The 26,739-nt window shown below is 41.0% G+C and overlaps 1 protein-coding gene across 4 annotated transcripts; it reads left to right on the top strand.

The window, feature by feature from the left end:
- Positions 1–26,281, top strand: B3GNT2 (UDP-GlcNAc:betaGal beta-1,3-N-acetylglucosaminyltransferase 2). 4 transcript variants are annotated; one of them, XM_074925765.1, is made up of 2 exons: positions 1–113; positions 23,836–26,281. In XM_074925765.1, the coding sequence occupies exon 2, from the start codon at positions 23,845–23,847 to the stop codon at positions 25,036–25,038; it is 1,194 nt and encodes a 397-aa protein (XP_074781866.1). In that variant the 5' UTR covers positions 1–113; positions 23,836–23,844; the 3' UTR covers positions 25,039–26,281. The 4 variants fall into 4 exon arrangements, with proteins under 4 accessions (XP_074781866.1, XP_074781695.1, XP_074781941.1 ...); XM_074925594.1 differs by lacking the exon at positions 1–113 and adding an exon at positions 2,668–3,272; XM_074925840.1 differs by lacking the exon at positions 1–113 and adding an exon at positions 3,599–3,655.
- The last annotated feature ends 458 nt before the right edge of the window (positions 26,282–26,739 follow it).

Below are 26,739 nucleotides of genomic sequence, written 5' to 3'. Positions count from 1 at the left end.
GTTTTCATGCCGTTGTAGCAGGCTGAGGCACACTGAAGCTCTGCAGCCCCTGCCTGGGGACAGCACTAGGCTCGCTGTTACTCATACTGGGACCTGTTAATCGGCAGCATCAGGTAAGAAACCTCCCCAGGTTTAACACTTGGCCGGGTGTGATGCACAGAGTTCAAGAAGGTCGAGCTGCTTGCTCCTGGGGGAGCAGGGCTGGAAAGTGAGCTCCTGCCATACCCCTCGCTGGGATTTTTAGGGTGTAGCTGCACTGAGCACAGTGGGGGCATTGCGATTAGACAGTGGTTTGAAAATACGCTGTGCTCTGTGGCAATGTCGATTCTAGGTATTTTCCCTCCTTCAGCTAATTTTTGAGGCTCAGCTGCCTATTGGATCGGGGAATATATTTGGGTTAAAACACATTTCCCCCTCAAGGTTTCACCATGCAGCCCTGTGACCAGTTGAGTCAGTTACATTACAGAGGAGCAAGCATGGCTGTGGGTGTGGGACAGGGAGAAATGTCTTTTCCTCCAAAGACAGCAGACCATTTCACCATCAATCAAACTTTTCAGCTTTAATGTGTTTTTTCAGGCTCCTTAGCACCCAGTGTTACGTGACACGCTGTTCTAGTTGATTTTTGTTTTCCTTTTCTTTTTAATTGATCTCAAAATATATTGTTATGAAATCTCCTGTGCAGAGGAGCCAAGCTCCTGGCTGCCAGACGCTTAATTCTCCTTTTGAGTCTTGTGTTACTTAATGGACAAAGATGCTTGCTGATTTAGGGTAATTCCTCCCTTTGCTGTAATCTTTCTACTTTGATGAAAAGGACAGCTTTACTCAAATGTGAAGTACATCTATAAATATTTGAAGAGGAATGAGATGTCCCTCCCAACGCATTGTAGATGGGGACATTCCTTCCAGACTCCTGAACGAGATTTTGGAGCAGCTCCAGGATACTCACTGCAGGTTTTCTATGGGCCTCCAATAGAAATGACGCAGAGTATGGGGGGCTCAGTATGTGCTGTGGGTACTCATGCTGTTTACCAAACCAGTCGTGCTTATGGCTGTGCATATCAGCTTCTGAGTCTTGGTGAAAATGAACGATGTAAAACAGCAGTGCATAAACATATATTTTCAAGGATCGTGGGGACATGCTTACTTCTCCCTTTGCAGTAAAAACAAAACGACTGTGCCAGGTGACACTGAGATAATTGCTTTGGTTGGGCCTCTCCTTATATTGGATTGAGAATACAGGTGCTAAAAATAGAAACAAATGGCATGTGTTCATTTTCTTCCTGTATAGGACAAAAAGCTGTGTGGTTCATAGTCCACAGGAACTGTAAATCTGCTGGTTGCTGTTGATGTGGCCATGATGAGACTAAAGACTGTACTTGCTGTAAGAACACACATTTTTATGTTTTATTTCAGTAAGCATCCTGGGTCTTGGAGATTTCTCTAGTTTGTTTCAGTAGGGATGTTTGGCCAGGATTTGTAGTCTCATCAATTTAGCAAGTTAAGCAAACAACAAAAAAAGAGAGTTACTAATGAGTGAGTCATGCATGATTAGTATCAGCTCTGGAGGGCAAATTTCCAAAATCTGAAACTCTCAAAAACTTATTTACAAAGGGAAGTATTGACAGTCTAAACCTGTCCTTTTCTTCTCCCTACTGGACTCAAGTAAAAAAAGCTTTGCAGACCACCACCTAAAACCGAGCTGGTTGCAATTACCTTGCTTTAAAAGGAGAAATGTTAAAAAAAAAAAAAAAAAGTGGTGTGGAACAGCACGGCTGCGGGTTCCCCTCTTTTGCTTGATGCTGTGTGGAAAAAAACCCAAAGAATGAACATCATCATAAAGATGTTTTGGAGCCATAACCAGCTGCCCCTGTGACTGTAGAGGCTGCCAGCCTGTACAACAAGGTATTTACCTCTGAAAACATGTTTTTATTATTGCAGGAGGGAGGAAAGGAGGCACCACCACACCTTATCTGGCCAACGAAGCTGGCAGACATAAATGTCTTGGTGTTTGCCTTTCTGCCAGGTCAAGTGTGAATCCCCTCCCTGTGGAAATGGCCCCCAAACCAGGCACCCTCCTCTTGGGGTGGAGGCCCTGAGTGACACCTCCCTCTTGTGCTGACAGCACTGGTGTATTTTGCAGCAAGAGGACAGCTGGCCGACACCGATTCCACCTTCTTGGGGTGTTTTACCTCAGGAAGGGGGTGAGGCATCAAGGGAGAACATGGTGGATGGGAAGCGGGGCTGCAGGCGGGCACCACGGTGGTGGGATCAGGATACAGGATGGGCGGCCCCGTGGCACCGGCGCGGTACCCCAAGCCGCGGGGCGGCAGGGAGGGTGGTGGGGAGACTGTCCTGATGGGAAAGGGCCGGCGAGCCGGCGGTGCCACGCCTCCCCCTCCACCCGCCCGCTCGTCTCCTGAGGGACGCCACAATCCAGCAACCGCGGTGACGACCGAGGCCAGAGGGAGCGCAAGGCCGTCCCGCAGCCTCCCCCACGCGGCCCCACGCCGTGCCGCGCCGCCGGGCCCGCCAATCCGCTGCGCCGCCGGCCGGCCGGAGGCGGAGCTTCAGCGGGAGCGCACGCCCCTCCCCCCCCCCCCCCCCCCCCCCCCCCCGCGGCAGGAGTCTGCAGCGCGTGGCGCGAGCCGCGGCGGCGCCGCGCGGCGGGTAGGCGGTGTGCGCGCGCGCTCGCGCGGGGAGGCGGGCGGCTCTGCCACAGGGCAACAAGTGAGGCGCTTCCCGAGCCCTCCTACGGCCGCTCGGCCCCCCCCTCCCCCTTCCCCCCTGGCTGCCGGAGCCCGGGGCGCTTCGTTTGGGGCTGTTTTTCTCCCTCCCCGCATCCCACCTCTTCGCCCTCAGCCCTGCTCCCTCCACCGGGCCGCCGCGGGCTCGCACCTCCGCCAGGGCGCGGCCGGCCCTGAGGAGAGAGCGGCGGCGGCGCGCGCCGTCCTGCGGGGAGGTGGCGGGACGGGACTAGCCCTGCCGTAGCCGCGTCAGCGCCGCCCCGGCATCGCCCTCAGGTGCGGAGCCTTCGCCCGCTGCAGGAGCTGGCGGAGCGCGGCGGCATGGAGCCCCGCCGACCGCTGGGGCCGTGGTAGGGCGGCAGGCCGGCGCCGGAGGGTGGGGAGTGGTGGTGGTGGTGGTGGTGGTGGTGGTGGTGGTGGGGAGGGACCCCCGCCGCGTAGAGGCAGCCCGTGGCCGGACAAAAGCATGGTGGATGAGGAGGCGGCGGCAGGAAGAAACCCAGCGGAGACCCGCGGCAGCCTGGCAAGGTACGTGCTGTGCGGGGGGCTCGGCTGCCGGCCCCGCCAGCGCTGCCTTCTTGGGGCGGCGGAGGTCGGCGCTGCGAAAAGGGCCAAGGAGAGGCGGGGGAAAGAAAGATACTCGGTTTTTAACTTAATTTTTACCTTCTCTCCTTTTCCAGATTGTGAGGTTTCTTTCTTATAGCCCCTACTTATTTGTGTGCTGACGGTGGGTGGCGAACGATTGGAGACATATATATTTATTCGAAATTTTGGGGGCTTTAATTTTTTTTTTTTTTTCCTCTCGTGGGGGTGGTGACAGGCGGTCAAAGGGTGGGGTTAAACCACGCGGACGCGAAATCTACCCAGGCGCAGAGGAGTATCGGCAGCCGGCACATGTTGCAACAAACTCGGTGAGAAGGCGGCAAAGGCGCAATCTATTGACATGGATGAAACTTAGGCCAGACCGGCTGAGTTAAATGACCGTATGTTTGTCGTCGTCGCTTTGTTTTGGCTTTTGAAACGTGGGGAGGAGGAGTTGATGCTGAAACAGTGAGCTTTTTCCAGAGAAAACCTGAGGCGTAGGGTTGCTGCAGTGCTGGGTGCTGCTGCAATACTCTCCTTGGCTAGAGGGGAGGACGCAGGCACAGTAGAGCCCGTCGGGTTTTCTTCGGAGGTGGTGGCGGAGCTAAAAGACTCGTGGGGTCAGCTAATTAGCAGGCTGTAACCTCGTAGGTTAATTATTAATATCTGCGCAGCGTTAGGACTTTGCTGTTACTGTGTAGTGCTAAGGTGGTGGCTCTAAAGTATGGACTTTGCTGAACCTGAAAGGGGGAGAATGTTATTTTTACTAGAGTTGGCCCGAATATATGTGCTTCTGTACCAGATGATGCTTTTTAATCCTTCAAACTTCCTGAGACATGCTGTACTCCATCAGGAGGGGACTTCAGGTTACTTGCTATGATTGTGGCCAAACTGCAGCTCACAATTCATTAGTCATCCTGCAAAAATTTATGGTGAAAGTTACTTGAGTGACCCTTTAGTCTGACTTCCCAAAATGCACAGTGCTGTTGGAGTTGATTATTAAACACTAATGTTTAGTTTTAACTATGCAAATTGTTTACTTGGTTTGGTTGGGTTTTTTTCCCCTGAGTAATTTTTTTTTTTTTTGTAATTATTTCGGACACAGAAAGTAGCTTTGGGCACAGAAGAGTTTAATCTGGATGTGGAACGATAAATACATAAAATTACACGCTAAATATATAATCTGAAAGTTGTTGAGGAAACATTATTATAGCGTTCTCCTTTGAGGAAATTTCTGGTTAATTATTCCTCCCCTGTCTTAAAGAGAGACAGCCTCGAATTTAGTTCTCTTTCAGAGTTGCTTAAAACGGTTTCATGTTCTTCTTGCAGTTCCGCTTTTGCATCAGATTTTCATGCTGTCACGGAGGGGTGTGTGTTCGGGTAGGGTGGAGGAGCAGATGACGCTCCGGTGAGTGGTACGGCTCAGATGACGATCCGAGGAACTGGCTGCTGGCAACGGCTACCTTGTCACCTCAGTGACCCAACCTAATGCCTGTTGAAACCACTGGAGGAGTTGAATTAGCTCCAAATTATTACCAAATGTGTGGAGGAAACAAACCGGAGAATCATCTTTTCTTGTTCAGCAGATGTAATTTCTAATTTTTTTTTTTCCCCGGGTCTGTGAACAACTTGAAAAGAGAACAGACTCTTAAAAAACAATATTGCAATGGAGATGAATTCAAGTACAGAATGTTTGTTGTATAATTTAAAAATGTTATCGGTTTGAATCTAAATTTTTCGCCTTAAAGGAAATCCTCATTTTGCTGCTTGCTTTGAACATGTGACTTTCTACCTGAGATGGTGTGCCGTACTGTTGAACAGCTACAAGGAAGCTGCAGATACTGCATAAAGTGATCAAAAATTAGAATTTGTTTTAGGTAATTTTGTCATCTGTAAACTGGTTTTGCTTGGATTTTTGCTTCTTTCTTTTCCCCGTGTACTATAAATAGATGAGGAAGATGGAGGGAAAGGAGGTACAGCAGCAGAGTAATGCTGCTGAAGGGACTGGTTTTGAAGGTTATGCATTTGATGACTGGGAGTGCTAGCTAGATGTCCGATGCCCTGTCTCGTAATTGTTGTAGCTCACTGATCTCCGTAGAGATTGTTCCTCATGAACAAAATGTCACTGGCAGTCAAAAATGTTATTATTATTTATTGCCCGTAAGCTCCTCCTAAATTTTTAAAAATACTTCTAGGTAATGAAGATGTTGCTGAGGAGATCAGTTTAAAAGTTGTGCTTGCTCAGAAAGGCTTTGATGAAAAATGAGAAGTGGCTAAAGCGGTTTTGTATTCTCTGCTGACAAATACATGCAGTCACCTGCATGAGTAAGTTATGCTGTATATGGAAGAAAAAAAATGCAGGATTTGTAACTTCTCTCTTCTTGCCGACCCATCAAGACTCCTGAGAGAATGAAGTCTTTCAGTAGAGTACTCCTCCATGGTGACTTGTTAGCGTCAAGACCCTTAGCAGTTGTCATTTTGCTGCCACCTGGCGCAGCTATATTTGTAGTGGGACTGCCTCTGATAGTGATTTTTTCCTTTTTGACTGTGTGAAATGACTTGAAGGAGAACAAATGGTGATGATAAAAGACAGTCTGTGTCAGTGCTGGTCGTGTTGAAACATAGGACATAGTTATATGTCTCCTACCACTGTCAATGTTGTCATTATCACAACAGTCAAGAAGCAGGGATGGCTTGTCATTGATATGTGTGCTTGACTGAAATCTGTATAGCTCTATTTCTCCAAATTAACGGAGAGGAAAAAGATTGAACAGCATCAGTTAAAATCCTCGGCCAGCTTCTTTGGTAACTTGTTCTTTTTTAGCAGATGACTTAATTTGACACACATTTGTCAAAAATTATCTTGTAAAATCTTTACTTCAGACATCTTGTGAAACTTCACAAAGTTTGGTACTTGATTGGCTTTTTCTGTGTGCTGTCAGACTTGTGGGTTTGATGGAAAGGGACTGAGCAGCACTTGTCAGAAAAGCATCAAGGCTTGATGTTCCAGATCTCTGTGTTTTACTGGTTTTGGTTGTTTCCTGCTGTAAAAATCCCATTAGTTTCTTCTTTCTCGGTTGAACTATCTACACTCTAAATAATAAAGCCTAGTATGTTTCTTATAGGTTTGTCACACACTTAAAGCTTCTTAAACTGTATAATTCTAAAACTTGCCAAGAATGGGCAGGTGAGGGGGGGGGGGGCGGGCTATTGGTGAGAGTATACTTACTGTGGCAACAAGGTTTTAATAACTTATTTAGTGTGATTGGGGTGTTTTTGTGCAAAATATAGAAAAATATTTTGTACAAAATATAGAAAAAAGATGTATTCATTAACATAATGAGCCTTTTAACATGTCTGGTTTTAATGTTAATCTTACTGGAAGGCCATTACGATTGATCCCCTTCCAAAAGCTTGAAACCATTTTTGTCCCTTTCATAGGTTGTCAGTTTGGGATTTTTTTCCTGTTATGTCTATTTATGTATTTTCTATTAATACAGTAGAACTACATAAGAAATTTTGAAGCAAGTAGGTATCTATTTGCTTTTTCAAATTTAAACTTTTAATATCTTTTTCAGGTATACCAAATTACAATCCCAAATGGTTGTTTGCAAAATAATGTTTTTAACCAAAATATTAACATTTAGTTTAGGAAGAAGGTGTGGTTGTTGTGGCTGCGTGCATGACTTGTATTTGATGTTTCTGGTGTGTCGTAGGCTATATTCAGACAAGTGGTTCACATGGTTTGGAGAAGAATTTGTGCCTGTGAGTGCAGTTAACAAAAATTACTAATGTAATCTCCCTGTTATGTCATGTTCTGACCTCACAAATATATATGTAATGTTTTTATCAGACTGCTACTGCTTCACAGTTGCCTTTCACAATCCTTATGTGCTCAAAAATCAGCAAAAAATAGCCAAGAAAAGATGATGATGATATAATGAAATACAGGTTCTTCCCATCATTTTAGTACAGAACAAACAAGTCACTAACAAAGTTGGGGAATAAATCTCTCAGATCTCTTCAGGCACATTTTGCCTTTTACATAGGAAGAACTGACAGGTATCTTGGGCTTGATGCTGCGCTTGTATATTTTTCACCAATTTCTTTGGGCCTTTAAGGATTTGAAAGATGAGTAAATAAACCTCCCCAAGTCTCCACATCATGTAAAACCCGGTGAAAATACCGGATCATTAAAATATCTTGTGATGAAATGTGCAAAAGAATGATTGAGTGGATGTCTCATGAGAAGCAATTAGCATTTAAATAAGGAGAATCCCAGTGTCTGATGGGTGCAGTGCTGAGATTTTTAAAGGGAGAAATGATGAAACAATTTCACCAGCAGTTGGTTAAGAAAGCTTTGTTGTTTGAGAGAAATACAATAGTAAGAGTTGAAAAGCATTTAACTTGGAACTAGTTTTGTTCATCTTTGTAAATAACTTATAAAATTTAGCAGCTGCTTCATCTTAAACTCACGGAGGAGCTACTTTGAGAGTGAATTGACTAAATGACTTAATTTGTAAGCCAACTATCTAAATCAAATGAGCAAGAAATCTTGATTTTATTTTTTTTTTGGTGGATGACTAATTTTCTTATTTTTCTATACAAGATCAGTTCTCCATGGTTTATGAACCACCAGAGGATATGCATATTACAGTAGCAGTGTGGTATGGAAAGTCTGTGCCGTGCCAAGGTGTGTGTGTGTGATGCTCAGCTTCCTTCCGCAGACACCTGCCCCTCGGCCTGCGCTGGGTTTCCAGCTGATAGCATCCTGCTGGTGCGGCTAAAGCAGTGCTCCTGTCCATGTCCCCAGTCTGTTCTGGTGGTGGAGTTGTTTGTGCAGCTGCATTGTGAACTGAATTGAGGAACCAAGTGGTTTGAGAAATAACCTTTCTGTTTGCTTGTCTTCAGGGTTATACATAATGTAATACAGTGAGCTGTGCAAATATGGGAATTCATGGACTGGGGAGGGGTGGGATTTTTTAATTCAGTTTAAGAAGTAGTGCCGATGAATGTCAGACTGTACTGTAAATTTAGTGTTGTTTCATCTTACTTGAGCAATGATGTTTTAAAAATCTTATTCTGTGAATGTTAGAAAATGGTAATGGAAGGCTGTCTTTGGGTTAGGGAATGTTACTGCAAACTTGATTTGGTTTTGAATAAAACCAATTAAGAGACATGTGGAACAGCCCGGAGTTGATTAATCAAACCACTCTGAAATGTAGTGGGTACTTCGCATTGGTGTGCAGGTAACAGATACAGAAGTTCCTGCTTGGGTTTAGAAGTCTAATGGGGTTAGGCGCTTATCTGCGCTTAACAGATATGGGAGTTAGCTGCCTAACCTGCTTAAAGATCTTTTACAAAATCCTCCTGGTACTTAGATGCATTGTTAGCTGCCTAAAAAGTGCTAGAGGAATTGTTTCCTCTTCCTGAAATTAGATAGGCTGAAATGAGATCTGTATCTTAACATTTTACAAGTTTGACAGAGGAAAATGAACTTCCCTACTTACAACTCCACTGATTTTTCTGAACTTTAAATGAATTCTTCAGAAAGATAAAAAATCTTTTTTTTTATGTACTTGTTAATTACACTTGAAACCAAAACCAATTAAAGGCAAAAGTTTTTTCATGTATTTGCATTTTAAAATGTAGGTTTTGTATTCTTAAACATTTAGTTCAGTACTGTAAATTCTGAGGCAGATCCTGGAATTCTGACCTGAATATTCAGAGCATGAATTTGGTTTGAATTGACTTTTGATTGAGTAACTGTATCGCACTTGCAGGGAAACATGACTTGAGATGACTGGGAAGGTTACTGTCCTAGCTGTGTGTCCCATTATCCAGTCACTGGCTGGAAAGGTGGCAACTCATGGAAGTCAAATTGAAAACCAGTGTGTGTTTATTTTAACCCAAAAGGGCAATGGTCATTAGGGGCAGTAACCTCATTAGACATACCAAGTTACAGTGTCTTTGCTTTTGAAACATAGTTTTTAGTAGTGTGGCGTGTTTCTGATGGTCTAACATGAGCAAGACGACAAAGCAGAGGTAAAATTTTGATGACTTGAAGTATGGTGCTTAAAGGACGGCTTTGTTAGTTGACTAAATAGAGAATGCTCTTTATGAAAACATAAAGGTGGTTGGAATATGGTTAAGGCAGTAGTAATTATTGGTTTTAAGATAAAGCTTGAAGAGATGCCAGGAGGAGATGGATTGTCTTGTTTGTGGAAACTATGGTTATCTGCTCTTGAATAGATGTGCTAAATCACTTAATTCAAGTTATTTCAGCGTATTTCAGCATAAAAGTAAAAAGACAGTACCTCTCCAGCCGAATTAATCTTTTAAAATGGCCATTGCAAACCTGACTGATGCTTTCAATGTGTGATCCATTCTTCGTTCTTTATTACTGGAACTAGCATTGATCCATGTGCTAAATATCTAGGAGGAAAGTAGCTCACTTCCTTAGCTTTCTGACAGTTATGGAGAGATAACACTGGAGCAGACCACTCTAGGAATAGCGGAAACGGGTGAGTCATGCTAGTTCAGTAGTTAACCAACTGCCTTGATTATGAAAAGAGTTAGAAATTCAACCCCCAAGATGTGTCTTGTTATGGTTGAGGTTGCCTAAAGGCTAGCTGCTTCTGGTGGACCAGTGCTGGTGCTTGTCTGGCCCTGCTGGTGGGACCTCTGTGAATGAAGGTGGGAACAGGATCAGTAGTGTCAGGCTGCAACAGCAGCAGTGTGCTGGTACCTGAAAGCTTAAACTGATGGGAAATGGGATCTGCTGTGGTCTTGGCTTTGTGAGTCTTCACTCTCCTGCACTGTTACTGGTGTTTGCACAGCACATCAGCAAGCAAATCTAGTGATGTGAGCCAGCTGAAAACTAATTGCCACTTTATTGTGAAGTTCTTTATCATCGTCTTTGGTTCCCAAACTGACTCACCACAGTCAAATCTGTGCGAAGGTGGGATGGGAGTCTTTGAAGTTCATAGGGGAAGGTATAAATTACAGGATTGTGTCAGCCATGACTGAAACTGTTTTAAACTGCCATGGAATTGTACCCTCTCAGTGTGATGAATGACAATTAATTTTCTTCCAAGAAATACTTCTCTGCTGCCCCTCAGTTAAACCTCTAGATTCTTTATAATTTACTGTTTGTCCAAGCTGAAGCCTTCTCAAAGCTACATAAAAACTGAAGTTCATAAACCAGAAGCTGGCAGCTCTGGCTTATTCCTATCAAATTGCACAATGTCATAATTCTGAAGCTTGAACTGACCTTAGAATGACACATTTTGGGGTTTTTTTTGTACACTTGATTGGGGAAAACAGGTCACTTTCAGTAATGCGGGCCCTCAAATACTGAGGTGTTAAACTTTAATGCTAATTTTTATAGCAAGTTGAGATCTTACCTTTGGTTGTCAGTGTGTAATCTCAGTTACTAAAAAAACCCCAAACCAACAACCCAACCCTTTTTGCTCTTAAACAAAGAAACCAAACTTTTCTTATCACAAATTATTTTACATGCACAGTTAGGAACACCTTCACAGATGTTTAGTGTGGCTGCAGATATGCCAGTATAGAATGGTTATATTGGTGCAGTGTACTGATTTATAGGGACACTGCCATGATTTCAGTTGCCTTATGTAAGTGTGGTGTACATGTAGAGCTCTGTTGCTTTTTTTCCTGTAGAAAATCAAGACCAAACTTGAGTAGTTTATGCCAGCAGAAAAATTGGAATATACTTTAAACCTGAGACTGAGTTTATAGAAAACTTTCTGTAATGACCAGAAGGCTTTTCTTGCATGTACCTTGATCTTCTGTAGGAACACTTGAAATAATTCAAAATTAACTGAACATTCTTTCAGCCAATCCAAGGATTTAATTTTAACAGGTAAAAATAATATTTAGACCTAACATGCACTAAATTCAGTAGGTACACAATATTAAATATCTTCTTAATTAAACCCAGACATTTTGTGAGACACGTATAACTTAAAATATAGACAAGGTTGGGATGATCTGAGTGATTTACTGGTATCTAACTTCTTAATTAAAAATGGATGAAAAAATGGATCACTCCAGTTGAGTGTTTTGTGACTTTATCAATTTGATTCAGTGTTGGAAGTGTTTAGTTTGAGATAGTGGAAATCTGGTTGTATCTTCATTGTCAGGCAGAACTTTCACATAAACTGGTTTTAATGAAGTTAAAAATAAGTTTTTATTCCCTGAATTACTCTGTAATGATGACTTGATGCGAACTTTGTGGGTGTGCTGCAGTATTTCTAAGCAGCAGTATAAAGGTCATCAAAACTTTTGTTTCATAGATGTTATTTTAAATAGCATACCTTAAAAGGTGGCTTTCTGGTAACTTATCTTTCCTGTTTGAGGAGCTAGAGGGAGGGAAGCACCTGGAATTAGTCAAAATGGTGACAGGAAACATAGCAGTAGTCTAACATATTCTGAAAATTTTGGGATTCTGATATTCAGAACTTTTCATTCAGCAGTAAATGAAAGGACTATTCAGTCTTAATACCACAGTTGAAAGCTGATGTCAGTAGTCTCAGGACAGCAGTCAAGTAGGCTGTTAGGGGTAGGGAGTTTTGGATTCTCATGCTTTTACAAACTTTAATGTAGCAGGGATTTCCCCACCTTTTTGTTGCAGCTTCTGGCAAGTTAACTTCTTGAGTTTCATCTTGACGTAACTGCTTTGAGCAATGCCTTTAAATGTTGTGCCTTATCTGATCGCTTTGAGAAGCAAGACTCTGCAGTGAATAAACCTGCTGACATTAGGTAATAGTAGTCTGAGAAATTTAAATGTTTGTAGTGCTCGCAGATCCCTTGAGATAGCTGCAGAATCTGTCTGCATTGCACCTAAAAGAGTTGGCTTTGATAATCTGATTGTCTACTGACAAGCCTATATAGGGCGTTATTCTTACCTAATGAAGACTGACTCTTAATGCGTGTGGTTTGGAGTCTTGGTGAGATCCGGTAATGGAGTGTGGTCAAATCTGGTTTATGCTGTAGAAGAACCTTGTTGGAACATGTTCTCTGCTTGGTTGTGATTGTGACTTGGATAAGGTTTGGGAGGCTGCAAGTGGAGTCTTGCTTTGTTCTTTCACATCAGAACAGTAGCTTTTGTGGGGTGCACAATGACTTTATCATCTTTGTGCCTTCCTACTGTAGTAGTTGCACAGGTTTTTTGGAAGCAGCTGCCTAGAATATTTCAAAGTTGTCCTGTGGATCATAGGAAACAAATTAGATGATACAACTAACATAATAAAGCCACTTTATGTGTATTTACATGGTGTCAGATGACCGTTACTGGCAGCCTGTGTGTGGAAAAATATTTACCTGTTCTGTAGTTAAAATAGTAACTTCTATTCTGTAAGCCAGCAGTGGTTCACAAAACTGGGCTGAGTTACAATTCCAGATTATATTTAGAGAAAATGCCATGTGTTTTATGTACCACTGTACTTAAAATTCGGTAAAGCATAAAGTTATGTTCTCTTGTATTTCTAAGTTTCGTATGTTTAATAACCTTCATGAGATGTTTTTTATAAAATAATTTTTATTTATGAAGTAATAAATGCAAGTGATGCTAATTTCCACCTTATGTGCTGTTTAAGGCTATTCCTTAATTGCTGCATTCAATCTGCCATAGGAAATGTAATCCAAATAGGATTCTTGGAATATCACCTTCATAATATGGTAGTTCCCGTAAGAATGAAGAAGGGAGCTGTTCAGATGTGGGCTATTGCTTTAGTGCTTGATAAAGTCAGCCAAAGTTTAGAAATACATTTTTTCATTTTCACCATAGTTTTTCCTTGGCTGATGGCAAAAGTTTGGGTTGTTGAAAATAGTTTGTGGGCCTTGTGACTACTACACTGCAACATTTTTTAAAGGTTTTTATTCAAGCCAGTTAATTACCATTGGATTGAATAGTATGTGTTCATTAGATCAGCTTGTCTTAAGTATATTATCCACTAAAGAAAAAAATAGTTTCTTATAGCATACTGGATTAAATGCCACATGGAGTGAGACTTTTCTGTGTGGGGAAGTTGCAACAGTTTATATCTTTCCTTTTTTTTAACACTGTTTCAGTTGGAAACTATGGTTTTTTACCCATCTGCTTGCAGGCATATGTTTATTCAGCATAATTTTAGAAGCTGGATCTAAGCTCTTATCCCTCTGACTGCAAATGTGATGTGCCAGATGAATTGAGAATGAACATTGCAGTTACTTCCTGAAGTCTGTAGGTAGCTCCAGTATTGCTGCTGCTGCAGAAGTTTTGTTGTAATTACCCCTCTGCCCCCAGTGTAGAATTATCCAAAGACTACCAGTGAAGCTGAGAGGAATTATTTCAAAGCAAGAACAGGAGCATATTTGAAACCACTTCTGTAGGAACAGGGCTACAAATGGGCTACCAGAAAAGAAGGGGCAGTGGAGAGCTTTGTCACTGTGCCTAGGATAACTCCAATGCTTGAGGCTTGGTGATCATTTTCTTTCATGTAAGAACCTTCAATCCTTCTGTACCAGTTTCAGACTTGAAAAGTCAGTGTTGAGTTTGTAATCTATAAGATAAACCAGTGGTAGAGCTGACAGGGGCCCAAGTTTATTATTGTAGCTACTCTAAAGCTACTTTGTGAAGCAGGTGAGCTCATGGTTGAGAGTTAGGTGGAGTGGAAAACAGTAACATGGAAGCAATACCTTTAAGGCAAAGGGTGAATTGAGCAGGTGACCACAAAAATGCTTGTTTCATTGGAAGGCTGGCAACTGTCTAACAATCCTCTTTCACATTCAGATTGATTTTAAAGTTTATGAGGATTTTAGGAGTTAATGACATGGATAAGCAAAGTAACTTTTAAAGTGTAGCCCAAAACTGATTAAACAGTCTATGATTTTGTGCAGTGTATGCTTCATTCCCTTAAATTGTAGGGCATGGTCTGGGAGTCAACAGGTTGGTTAAGTGTAATACCAGGAACAATGAGGATTCAGGTCAAGTTAATCTTTTTTTACCAGACAGCCAAAATAAGTGTTGATTAGTGATAATTTTAGTGGTAAAACTTGTGGGTGCTGGAAACTGAATCGAGAAGATCCAACCTCATACGGGTCGCAAGACAATGATGACTTCCCTGAAAAATTAAGTGGCAAAAGCTCAGTATCATCCACCTGCCATGAGGGTCTTGGACAACCAGTTACATGTGTGGATGTTTTAAATGAGAAAGCTTTCTAAGCTAATGGGAATACCCAGAGATGTGTGTGGGAAAGAGTTCATTCTCAAATGTTGTGGTTATTTTGGAAGTAATTATCTCTCCTTATGTTTAGCAAGACTGAGTATGCTATGTGGCTTGTGCCTTATACCAAGCCCCATTGATACATAGCTCTAAAAAAGCCTCCACAAATTCTTGTTTGTGAACTTCAAGTACTAAATGCTTTTTTGTTGCAGTTGCCATATCAAAAATGACCTAATAGAAGGGAAGGCAGAAGACAAGGAAGTGCAAAATAGTTCCAGAAATAAAATGACTAGGACTACTTATTGTGGCAGAGGACAGATAAAAGGTTCGTTATATTAGCTGATACAGCAAATGTGCATAACTGCATATTTTTTGTGTTGTATTTTCCAAGGGTTCCACTCTTGCATGGTAATAGAAAAACAAGTTATTCTGAGTTCTTGCTATGTGAAAAATTGAGGAATTATCGGCAGTGGAGTTCATAAAAGTTGAAAATATGAACAGGTTCAAAGAGGGATTGGACAAAGTCAGATTAGGTTCAATAACAGTAATTAAACATGGTTCAAATGCAGTTCTTGGCCCTCTAATACCTTACTGCAGAAAATCAGGAGAGTATTCGTACAGAAGTGCCTCACCATACCATTGTTTTTTTGGTAGGGTGGGTTTTTTGGGTTTGCTTTTGGGTTTTTGGGGGGGTTTTGAGCAAAATGTGCAGAATGTGAAGTTAGATTGGCTTTTATTCAAACTCTTTATAGTTCTTTATGCCTCGGGCTGTGTTTTAGGAAAATATGAACACATCCTTCCTCAGACTTGTTGTTTACTTGGATCTTGAAATTCCATGCCCAAGTTGCGCTGGTGCCATTTGGTATTAAAATATTTGAAGAGTAGAATTTCTTCCAAAACTAAATAATAGGCTCAAAGCAGGTATAGATGCAATTAATTAAAACTGTTGTCAAAATAAACATTAACTGCTCTGAATTTTATTCTATTTTTAATGCATTGTGTAGTGTGTTTTTATCTTGGTAACTTTCCTCCAAATGGAACATTGTTTCAGGCTGACTTTGGTGTTTGAAGAACACAGAAAACATTGACTGATATTCAGAGGTAACCATTGTGACATGCTTCTGCAGAAACAGAATACTGGTATCTGTTGAATATTTGCCAGTTCTTAAGATGTTCTTAATTGCTATTGTGTAAAAGTGGACTTGTGTGAAATTCTGAGGGGAAAAAGATACGATTGTGTGTAGTTAAGAAGATAGAGTGTTCAAGTTCTTTAAAGCTGAAGTAGCACAGACTCTGTAACAGCCTGTGGCTCTTAACATCTTCATGTTCTAAAACTGTGTTGTTGCTCAATCCAGGAATCTCTCTTGACTCACTGAACAGCACTGAGGTATTAGAACTGGTGCATCTCACAGGTTAGAGGAACTGCATATGGCTTGCGATGTCTTTAATAATTTTTAAAATTATCTTCACTATTGCATGCACTATTGCCAGCATTCCCAGAGGTTTTGCTGCATGTACAGCTGCTGTAAGGGGTATCAGGCTTCAGAATGAAGTTATGTGCTGAGATCCAAGTCTGCCATAGCCCCAGTTACAGCGAGTATCTGAAAAGAAAGATGGTAGTATCTGTTAGGTATTTGACTTACAGCTTTGTTTTGCCAAACTCCTGTTAGTTTGTCTGAACCAGTGGAGTGGTAGGTGTAATATGTGCAGGTAATAAGATTATCTTTCTTTTGTCAGCCCCAGTGAGTTAAATAGATATTTAATACTTGGGTTTGGCAGTGAAATAATGTAGACAGGTTACTCAGCCCACTGAGAAAATACAGCATAACTGCTGTCCTCAATAGAAGACACAAGTATTTGCTGTTAAAGGTCATGGCTTCTCTCAGACTTAAAGGAGGTGGAAAAGTTAGATGTTTTACCTTGCGTCTGCGTGATCTGTTCAAAAATGGGTGTTATATGACTGCACCAAGGTGTAAGTATAATGTTGTCATTGCCATGATGTTAGATAGCCTCTTGTTAGAGGGTGGAAGGGATTATGGATCCAGAACCAAGGTTCAGTTCCTGGTGTGTCATCATCCCTGCTGAAGGGGGGAGATCTGTCTGCTCCCCTCTGTCTGCTCTGGGCTTTCACTGTAGCTGCTGTGGTGCTTATCTGGTGTGCATCTCTGGTCATTGTTAGTTTTCTCCTGGGTTAGTGATGTGAGCTAATTTACGGAGAGGCCTGGCAGAGCACCAGGGCCAGTGCAAGGGAGGGACTGGACCTGAGTTCTTAGAGGCAGAAAGGGAGGAGGAGAAAGCCTCCATTAAAAGGAGGGGTCAGGCGATTAGGTTGGTTCAGCTGCTTGTGGATCCACAGCCTGAAACTGCTGCAAGAGGCAAGGGTTGAGGCAGGTAGTCTGATTAAAAGTTGTTTTTCTTTCATTCCGGGGTTGCATGAGCATGCCTAGATTTGGTTTAGTGCCTCGAAGTACAGATTTGCTACTATGGTTGCATCTGCTGTGGAGCATTTTGCTGGCACAGGAATGCTCGTGTGGGTATATGCAGTGTGGGAGGGAATGCCACCTGAGGTAGTCAGCGTCATGTTACCTGGTATTCTTTTCCCAGGGGAATTGTTGGTTGTCAATGCTAAATATTCAGGCAGTTTTAAGGGAGCTCTGCTTTGGATGGTTTCCTTAACAGCAAATCTGTATGATACACTGCTGTGGAGACTGCTCACTGGTAGTCACAGCTTACTTTTACTGCTGTTGAGCTTCCATGTTGAGACTTGAGATTAATTAATATCATTCATAAGTAAAAGCATGCAGGAAGAATGTTTTAATAGCAGAGGACTGGTCCTGTAGTGAAGCAGCTGATGTTTGGTACATCTAGAAACACCATTTAAACGTATTTTTAATTATAACCTTGAAAATGGCTGTTGTCTTACCTGTCTTTTACTCACAGAAACTTTCCTTCTTTATTTAGTAAACAGGAATACTGCATTTTCTTCATCTTGCTGGAATAGTTTACTGGTATGCCCATGCTGTGCGGTGGAATGCAGCATGGGTCACTGGGCTACCACAGGCTATTGCAGCCTTTTGAATGCAAGCTAACACCCTTGTGCTGTTCAGGGTTGTGCTGTGTAAACCTTCTTGCTGACCTGAAATTGCTTTTAAGGACCCTTGCTGAGCAGTGTGGCATTGCATCATACCCACTGGTGGTGTTAATAATATTTACCCCTTTATTTGGTGGAGCCCTCCTGCCAATAGCAAGTAATTTTAGGTATTTAGTCACCTGCAATCTGAGAAGCATAATTTATCATGGTCTTCAGTACTTAAGAGAAAAGAGTCAGTATTAAGACACATGAAGTAACAGTTGCTTTCCCTTTATAGCTCCCTCCTGAGGACTTGTTCTTTAGTTTCATGCTATGGGTGTACTTGATGGATTGCAAGGGGGATCTGAGGATGGGTATTTATCTCTGCAGAGACTGAGACAGGGTGTAGAGTGCTGTGAAGTACAACAGTTGGGCATCTTAGTATGAGGCTCCACTGGTTAGGAACTTAAATTTAACATCAGTAACAGTCAACAAACATGGTCAATATCTGGTGTATGAATATATGGTTCTTTGAAACTCAGGTTACTAAATAGAAACCTGGAATAAAAGAAAATTCTGTTCATTTAGGAATGTGGATTTCCTGAAGTTGTCTTATGATATCTCAGTTAACATATAAGCAAGCAGTTAATCCTCTGGTATTTTAAACACTCAGTGTTGTGTTGAATATAAGCAGAATGAAGTAAGTTAGATATAAACTCGGTCTGACTTTTCAGGAAAGAGGTTTTTTGTTGTTTCATTGGTAAAATTGGTAGGATTGACTGTCAAAATGTATCCATTTGCCGCTTGCTTTCATGCTCATCAATGCCCTGCTTTGTTTTGATGTTATTTCCAAAAGAGCACCTGCCTATCCTGCCTTAAAGATGTTTACCATTTATGGTAGCATCTCCAACTCAAATGAAGTAGTGCCTTGCTTAAAAACTGTATGTAAGAAAACCTGATTCATAGTTTAGGGTGATGTCCAGCATCTGCCAAAACCTGGATGCTGAAGCAAGTTCCAGGTCCTTAGAATTCCTGTTTAGATTGATGACAGGTTGCACTCAGCGACTGCAAATCTAGGTGTGTTTGTTTTGACATCTTGCTATAGAGGACTGGTTAAAGCATTGTCTGAATCCACTGTGTCTCATTGCCTCTATCTTAGAGAGGATTGCTTTTTCTGAAATTTTGGGGTTTTAGCCACTTCTTTGCAACATCTGCTGCTGCTTCTTGCCTTTGTGTATCCTACAGCTAAACTTCAGCGGAGATCTAGGCTTGTTTTTGTGCATAGCAGTGTCTTAGTAGCATCAGTTAAAAATTAAAACTGTTATTTCCCATACAGGTTTTGTGAAATCAGAACAGAAAATCAAAGGCTATAATAGAGCTAATCAGAATTCTGCAGGATGCTAACTCCACTGTGAGAAGTTCAAGCTGATGTATGACATGTCCCCTTAGTTAGAGGCAGGTACACTTGGATCTACTTGTTCTTGATTTTGACCTTGAGCTTGGCCTCCTCCAGATGTAACCCTTGTCTTGTGTCAGGAGGCATCATGGCCCCTGTTAAGCGTAACTTCTTGCCTCCAGGAAAGAGTGTGTCTTGTATAATTAATTCCTGGAACTGGATGGAGTGCGCACACTCAATATTCAAGAAGCATTTGCACAGTGCTCTTGGATATAGGGTTTAACTTTTAGGTTGCCCTGTGTGGAAGTCAAGAGTTGGACTCAATGATCCTCATGGGTCCCTTCTAGCTCAGGAGAGTGGTTCTGTGAATTTCATACTGACTACTCTAGACTTTTCAGTAGGTCCTCATAGGCTTTTGGAATACATTCACTTTTGAGATAAAACACAAAACAGTACTGTTTAAAAACAACCCGTGAATTTCGCATTAATGTTATTTGGACTTAAAGCTTTTTGGATATTTGGAATATTTTCTGGTAGCTCATGGCTTTTTGTATTACCTGTTTCCATCTTCTGTTGTGGTTCATCTTCTGTTGATTGCTGCCTGGTCCCACAGTGAAGCTGGTTTTCTTCCCGGGTTCTGCTGGCTTGCCATCTCCATTGATCCCAGTGCTTCTTTTGTGGCTCCATAAATCTGTTCCCTTCCATCAATACCTTAGTTTTGACTGCAGTGAAGAGTGGACTGGAGATGGAAAGCTGCTACTCTTCCCCCATTTCTGCAGAATCATTCTTTCTAAATACTTATATCTGTAGCAGAACCTCTGTTTATCCAGAGTATGGTAAATGTTAACCTTATTTTTCCTAGCCACATGGATGATTATTCTAAAGGCTTTGAACAACTAGACTTGATGTATGCAGTGAGACTGATGCATAACTGTGCAGCTGGGAGTTGCATAGACAGAACTGTGGTGATTTTTACAAACTGAACTGATGGCTAAAACGGCATTCATATCACTGAAAAGTTGAAAACAAGCCCTGAAAAACTGTGTGTCAGGTAACCTTTGAGTGTACATAATTCTCCTCACCTTACCCGCTGAAGTTGGAAGAAATTTCTGTGGGATTTTCTGTTCCTGAGGTTCTTTGTATGCTGTGATTTGCTTTACTGATATATAGTGTTTACTCTTGTGTTCTGATTTTTATGGTAGCTAGCTAAGTGTTTCAGGCTCTTCTTTTTTTTAACACTGAAAGGACCAGGAATTTTTCAAATAGAGTATTGCTTTATGCTGCTCATCTTGGTTCTTCAACAAAACTAGTATAAAAATGTATCAGGTAAATTTCAGTATGAGCCAGATCACTTTTAGTTTGGTTTTGGCTTCCCTAACAGATCTTCCATCCTCAGTAGTCAAAGGAGGCAGGTGGGAATTTTCGTAATATTAATGCTGATAGAAGAAGCTGTTACTGGAATAGGAGAAAGTTCTTGTGATCTGTCAGATTGCTGTCTCAAAGCTGTAAGTAGGAAATGGGTGCTGTCTTGTGCTCTATGATGCTGCTCCTTAGCAAGCTGTGCAGTGCACAAAATCTTCAATCTGCTGGCGCTTTGGTCAATGACTGCTGTGTCAGCAAAGCAGATGAAGAAACGAGATTCACCTTGTGACATGGACTGTGTTTACTTGTGAAAGAAAAGAAAAACAAACCAACACACCAAAAAAGCCCCAAAGCAAAAAACCCCAAACCTCTACTAGCAACAACATTACAAATGCAGCGCACACACCACACCACCCCCCCCAGTGATGAGAGTTGTTATACTGTGTTTTGTGATAAATCCAGTGCACTTGATGTTTTATGATAAATTCAGTTCACTTGATGTGGAATTGCTGAACTGGCATCCTTTTATCAATTCCTGTCTTCAGGTGTAATGATTAAAGCTAATACCTATTAATTACAAAATTGAGAATTCTATTTCAGTCTGTAGAAATAGCCTTTCTGAAGTCTGATTGTTTCCTGCTTGCTTTTAGTTCAGGAACCTCAATCTAATGCTATGAATAAGTGTTTAATGCAACCTGTCTTTATCTAGTTTAGGAAAAGGATGCTTTAACAAAGCATTTTTTATCCCTTTTTTTACTTGGTAGGCTTTAGTATTGATTTGATATTCTTAATGAGTATACTTTTAATGAATTGATAAAAAACACATGTAGGTAGCTTTTGATTACAGAAATGCTTTCATGCACAATTGGGGGGGTGTTTGTGTCTGATAAAATTCTTGTTACTTACCTTTTCTCAGAAACACTAATTTTATCACCCATGTTGGATGGCTTTTTAAAAATGAGACTTAAAATTATACTGGCAGTACTTATATGTGAGACTGATAGCATTTATTGTGCTTTGTGTGGTGAAACCACTGTCATCCTGCCAGACTTGTTCTTTTTCAGATGAAAAGTTCTACCAAGTCTAACAGTAAGTGGAGATTTTCCAGTGTAAGATCACCCTCTCATTTGCTGCAGGGATTGCAAAGCTACAGGTGAAAAATCAGGAAGATTAAGATTCTTGTAGTTACGGATTTTTAATATTTACCCAAAAGACTTAACGATTTGAAGGATTTAAGTAACTGAAATGAAGTCTCTGCAAATCGTGTCTCATTGTGTTCAGAACAGTCTCCTGTCAAGCATCCAGGTGACTTGCAGAGGTCAGTACTCACAGCTCAGTAACCGGGGCTGTGACAGGTGAGCTCTGTAGTGCTACGTAGCCTGGAAAATCAGGCTCTGGCTGAGCTCTTGACAATCCTGTGTTTGTTAGCTGTTCCTGGCAGGGAGCTTCTCACCCTGCTGTCTTGGGAGTCCTGGGATCACAGGTCAAATACCACGTCATTTGTTGTTCTGGTGAGAAGTGCTATAGAGGACAGGGTAGATAAGCACTGATGTACACGCTGAACTCATGGAATAGTACAGGACAGTTGCTTCTCTGCTATTTTTGTGTGTACTGGAAGGGAAGGAAAATGGTGTATAATAGCTATTTCTAATGGAAGCTGCTGTGGCAGTTGAAAGAGGAAGATAAAGTTTCTTTGAACTGTGTGTGGCCAGCCAGTGCTTTCTAACAATTCAGCTGTTCAGGTTGAATGATGGCACTGACCACAAGTTTGGTTTTGTCTTTGAGGTACGGAAGAAAATTATTTAAAATTAGGATGGCAAGCTTCAGCTGGCTGAGAACAGGACATTAAATAAAGTAAATCTGGCCTGAGCGTATACAGAGATAAATATGCAGATGGTACATGAGGTCAAATCAAGGAAGAGTAGGGATTTTTCTCGTAGTCCATTGTTTCTAGGAGTGACTTTTTATTTAAATTTTTAAAATACACCCCACCCCCCCCCACCCCCGATTTAATGAGAATCCAGGGGTCAAGTGGTGCAGGTGGGGAATTTACTGATTATTTACCTGCTGCTTTCTTACTCAATTTTGTGTTTAACTTGCTCAGTAGTAAAAGAAAGTAAGACTAGTCAAACGAGAAGAGACCAAGGGTCAGTCTAGCTCCAATGTCTGGTGATGGCTGGAAATAAAATGAAGAGTAAGTACAAGGTGTACTTCTCAAGTGTACCTTCCTGACTGCTGTTCTTCTGTGGCTTCAGGACCTCTGAGGCAAGCGTTTACAGCTGGGCTTTTGACAGTGATTATGAATCTTTTATTTCATTAGGTTTTTCTGGTTTTCCAATAATGATTTATACTCCTGGCAAATTAAAGCATCTTCAACAGTGAGCTCGGTATCTGCCTTAAATGTAGTCTTAATAACTTTCTTATTCAGAACTACTTTCTATTCTGACTTCCCAGTTTAGAGTGGCTTGTTAAATTTTGTGTAGCTTGTATGTTGATATACCCCTGGGCTAGTAAACAGTTTGATAAACACTACTTTAGAGGAACACACTCTTTTCGTGTTGCTCCTTGTACTGTGCACATTTCATTCCCACAGCTGTGGAAGAAAGAGGGATTGATTCATTTTCTCTCTCAGTAAAAACAAGATAGGTCACAGAATAACCTTTGCTACAACAGATAGATATGCTTACTGTTCGTGGTCTTATGTATATGGGAAACCTTTTTGGATTTCTTTTCAGTTTTCTTTTTCCTTCCTAGGAATAATGACACTTTCAGTGTCTGCTGCTGTTTGTTTCTTTTTCCAGCTGGAGAAAAAAACCAAAGCCAAATTCATGTTCTCTTCTGTCTGCAGAGATCTGAATACCAGCAATGCAGCTGGCCAGTTTTGTCAGCCTCTTATAAGGAACAGCCAAGTGAAATGTACAGAAACTGATCATATGCTTTCAAATTCAGCTCTGCCTATTATGTAGTTGGAAGGTGTCTACCTTGAAACTTAAAATAACTGACCTTATCATATAGCAATTTATTCTATACACTTAAGCTTACCTCACTATCAGAAAAAAATGTTTCCTAGCCTGCCTTTGCCAACCTGAGGAGTCAAATTCTAATTACTATACAGTCAAGTGTTTCAAGGAGATTTGAATGAGGAGCAAAAACTGCTGGCTAATTTAGGTGCACTGTGAAATTCTATGTAAAATTCTTAAGTAGCAAGTGGAAGTCTTACATTCTTACCAGCTTCTTGTTTGCTGATGAAACTCCAAACCTCTACTAGGTGTAGGTGTGCATGTACTAGAGGTAGCTTAGTTTTTGCTCTTTTTTTGGGTGTAGGTAAGCTCTGGTTTTAGGTTACTAACTTGCACATTCTTTGTCTGAAAATGGTTTGCACATTTATGAGATGAAGAACTTGACAGGAAGAAGGCTAAAAACACGTTGGTTTTTTTTTTCTCTTTCCAGATATGAGAAATGAGTGTTGGACGCAGAAGATTAAAGCTGCTGGGAATTCTGATGATGGTAAACATTTTTATTTATGTGATTGTGGAAGTCTCAAAAAGTGGCAGCCAAGAGAAGAATGCAAAGGGCCGTGTTATTATACCACGCAGCAAATTCTGGAGAAAATACACTCCTCACAAAGCTTATTGGAACAAACAGCAACAGAAGCTTGAACTGCTGTACAACCCTATTCTGAACTTGCTTTCCAATATGACTGTGGAAGAGAACTTAGTTTCTAACTCGAGTGTTTTCAGTTCCTGTGACCCCGACCCATGGGTACCTTCAGAGGTTAGTGACTTTGCAAACTTACCGGACAGATTCAAAGACTTTCTACTTTATTTGAGATGTAGAAATTACTCACTATTAATGGATCAGCCAAACAAGTGCAAACATAGACCTTTTTTGCTGCTGGCTATTAAGTCACTTACACCCCATTTTGATAGAAGGCAAGCAATTAGGGAATCCTGGGGCAAGGAAATAAAATTGGGGGATGTGACAGTCAAAAGGGTCTTCTTACTTGGACAGACCCCACCAGAGGATAATTTCCCTGATCTTTCAGACATGTTAAAATTTGAAAGTGAAACCCACCAAGACATTCTCCTCTGGAACTACAGAGACACTTTTTTCAATTTAACTCTGAAAGAGGTGCTGTTTCTTAAGTGGGTCAGCAGCAGCTGCGCAGATGTCCAGTTTATTTTTAAGGGTGATGATGATGTTTTTGTGAATACCCATCAGATCCTGGATTACTTGAAGAGCTTATCAAAGGACAAAGCCAAAGACTTATTTATAGGCGATGTGATCAAAGATGCTGGACCTCATAGAGAAAAAAAATTGAAGTACTACATCCCAGAAAGTGTTTATGAAGGTTCATATCCTCCATATGCAGGAGGTGGTGGGTTTCTGTACTCTGGTGATCTGGCATTAAGACTGAATAATGCATCTGAGCAGGTACTCCTTTACCCTATTGATGATGTTTATACTGGAATGTGCCTTCAGAAACTTGGGCTTGCTCCGGAAAAACACAAAGGCTTCAAAACATTTGATATTGAAGAGAAATACAGAAATAACATATGTTCCTACACAAACTTAATGTTAGTACATAGTAGAAAACCTCAAGAAATGATTAAGATTTGGACACGCTTGCAGGATCCACACTTAAATTGTTAAAGTAATGTGCATAAGTGTCTTAAGTCCAAATAAGTTTCCAAGATTGGCTCTGACTTTCATGATGGACCCTTGAAGCTCTGTTTAATAATTTAATTTTCTCTGGAAACTTCTTCCTGTACTTTTGAAAATGAAAATAATATTAGAATTTGAGGGGATGGCTTGAAGACTTGGTCCTGACTTTTCCACTGCCCTGGTGGTCATCACGTTTCAATATTAGTCTTAATTTTTAAAAGGACTTCAAGGATGTAACTAGCTGTCAGTTAGCTGTATTGGAAACAGGGGTTGCCTACTGCAATGCATCTTTCATTAATTGTGATGGTGGGGGATGATTTTTCCTTGAGTAGTGTTTGTGTGTGGCTGTGTGGAAACCACTGTAAATTGAAAATTCACAAATTGGAGGAATGTAGTTTTACTTTAAGTATGAAACACTCTTATGAGACTTTAACTATTGAATTTTTAAAATTTATAGTTTCTGGTCTTTTTGCACCCCAGAACAGTGTTTTCTCCTTTACTTATGATCTTTTGTGCAAAGCATGCCTGTGTCTGAAGGATTCACCCTTTCATTAGATTATGCTTTTTTTCTAAAAAAGCATAATACTGTTTGAAACACCCCATAAAAGACCTGAATATATAAGGAAAAGGAAGAACAGATTTTGTTTGGGGCTGGGCACTAGGTACAGTTAGGTTTGCACTCTGCCCCAGGCTTACGTGGGGTAAAGCTGACTTGTTGCTCATGTGATTTATGCAAAAAGCTACCCTAGTCAGTCCTTGTTTTCTATTTTGGCAAAAGTGTGATCAGGTAGCTTGTTTTGATGCAGAGAACTGAAATTGCACATTGCTTCTGAGAGCATGGTTTGGATATCCTATAAAGTGGTAGCATATCTGAAATTGTGCAGATCCTAAGAGTTTTGAATTTTGAAACAAACTTTGAAGTTGCATGATGTCTCATGTAGTTAAACATGTTCTCAAAACTCAGATCTTCTGTATTTTCACATCTTGCTTATAAGAGTTATTCTAAATAGTGGTTGCTTCCTTTGTATATGTAGAAGTGCCTGTCTATTTATTGTTCAGATTGAAGACCAAAACATTTTCTTAAATATATTTTGTGTAACATTTTATTTGTATAGTGTTGTCACTCAGATATTTAAATAGAGCATGATATTTTAAATCCGTGAGACGTGTAACATGTTAAATAAAGCTAATTGTTATTTTTGAATTTGAAAAATAAAATGTGATTTAAATATTTCTTGTAACGCTTCATTTGAGACCTAATGTTGACTTACAGAGAAGTTGCGCTCTACTGCATGGCATTCAGTAACAACACATTTCAGAAGTTCAGAAGCAAAAGGCTTATGTAGCAGACTGTCAAGAAAACACTGTTGCAACTGTGTGTGTATTTGTTAGATGCTGTAATAGATGGACAACTGACAAAAGCAAGGGAACATTAAGTGCCATTAGAAAAATACACATAGAGAAATAATTGCCTGTACAGTAACACTGCTTCTACAATTGAAAGGAGTCAAGGAATGGCACTTTAATTTTTGTTTGAAATAACTTGGCAGCTACAACACTTTTGGCTTCTTCACCAGCTTTCTTGTTCCTTTGTTTACCTTGAACAAATGTGGTGGGTTTTTTTGTTTGGGAAGAGGCGGGGTGGTCTGGTCTTCCACCTTTGTGTTCTATAGATGTTCACATCACCCC

The sequence above is a fragment of the Athene noctua genome, chromosome 1 (assembly GCF_965140245.1).
Source record: "Athene noctua chromosome 1, bAthNoc1.hap1.1, whole genome shotgun sequence".
In the NCBI taxonomy this organism is placed as follows: domain Eukaryota; kingdom Metazoa; phylum Chordata; class Aves; order Strigiformes; family Strigidae; genus Athene; species Athene noctua.
This window is presented reverse-complemented; position numbering and strand designations above follow the sequence as displayed.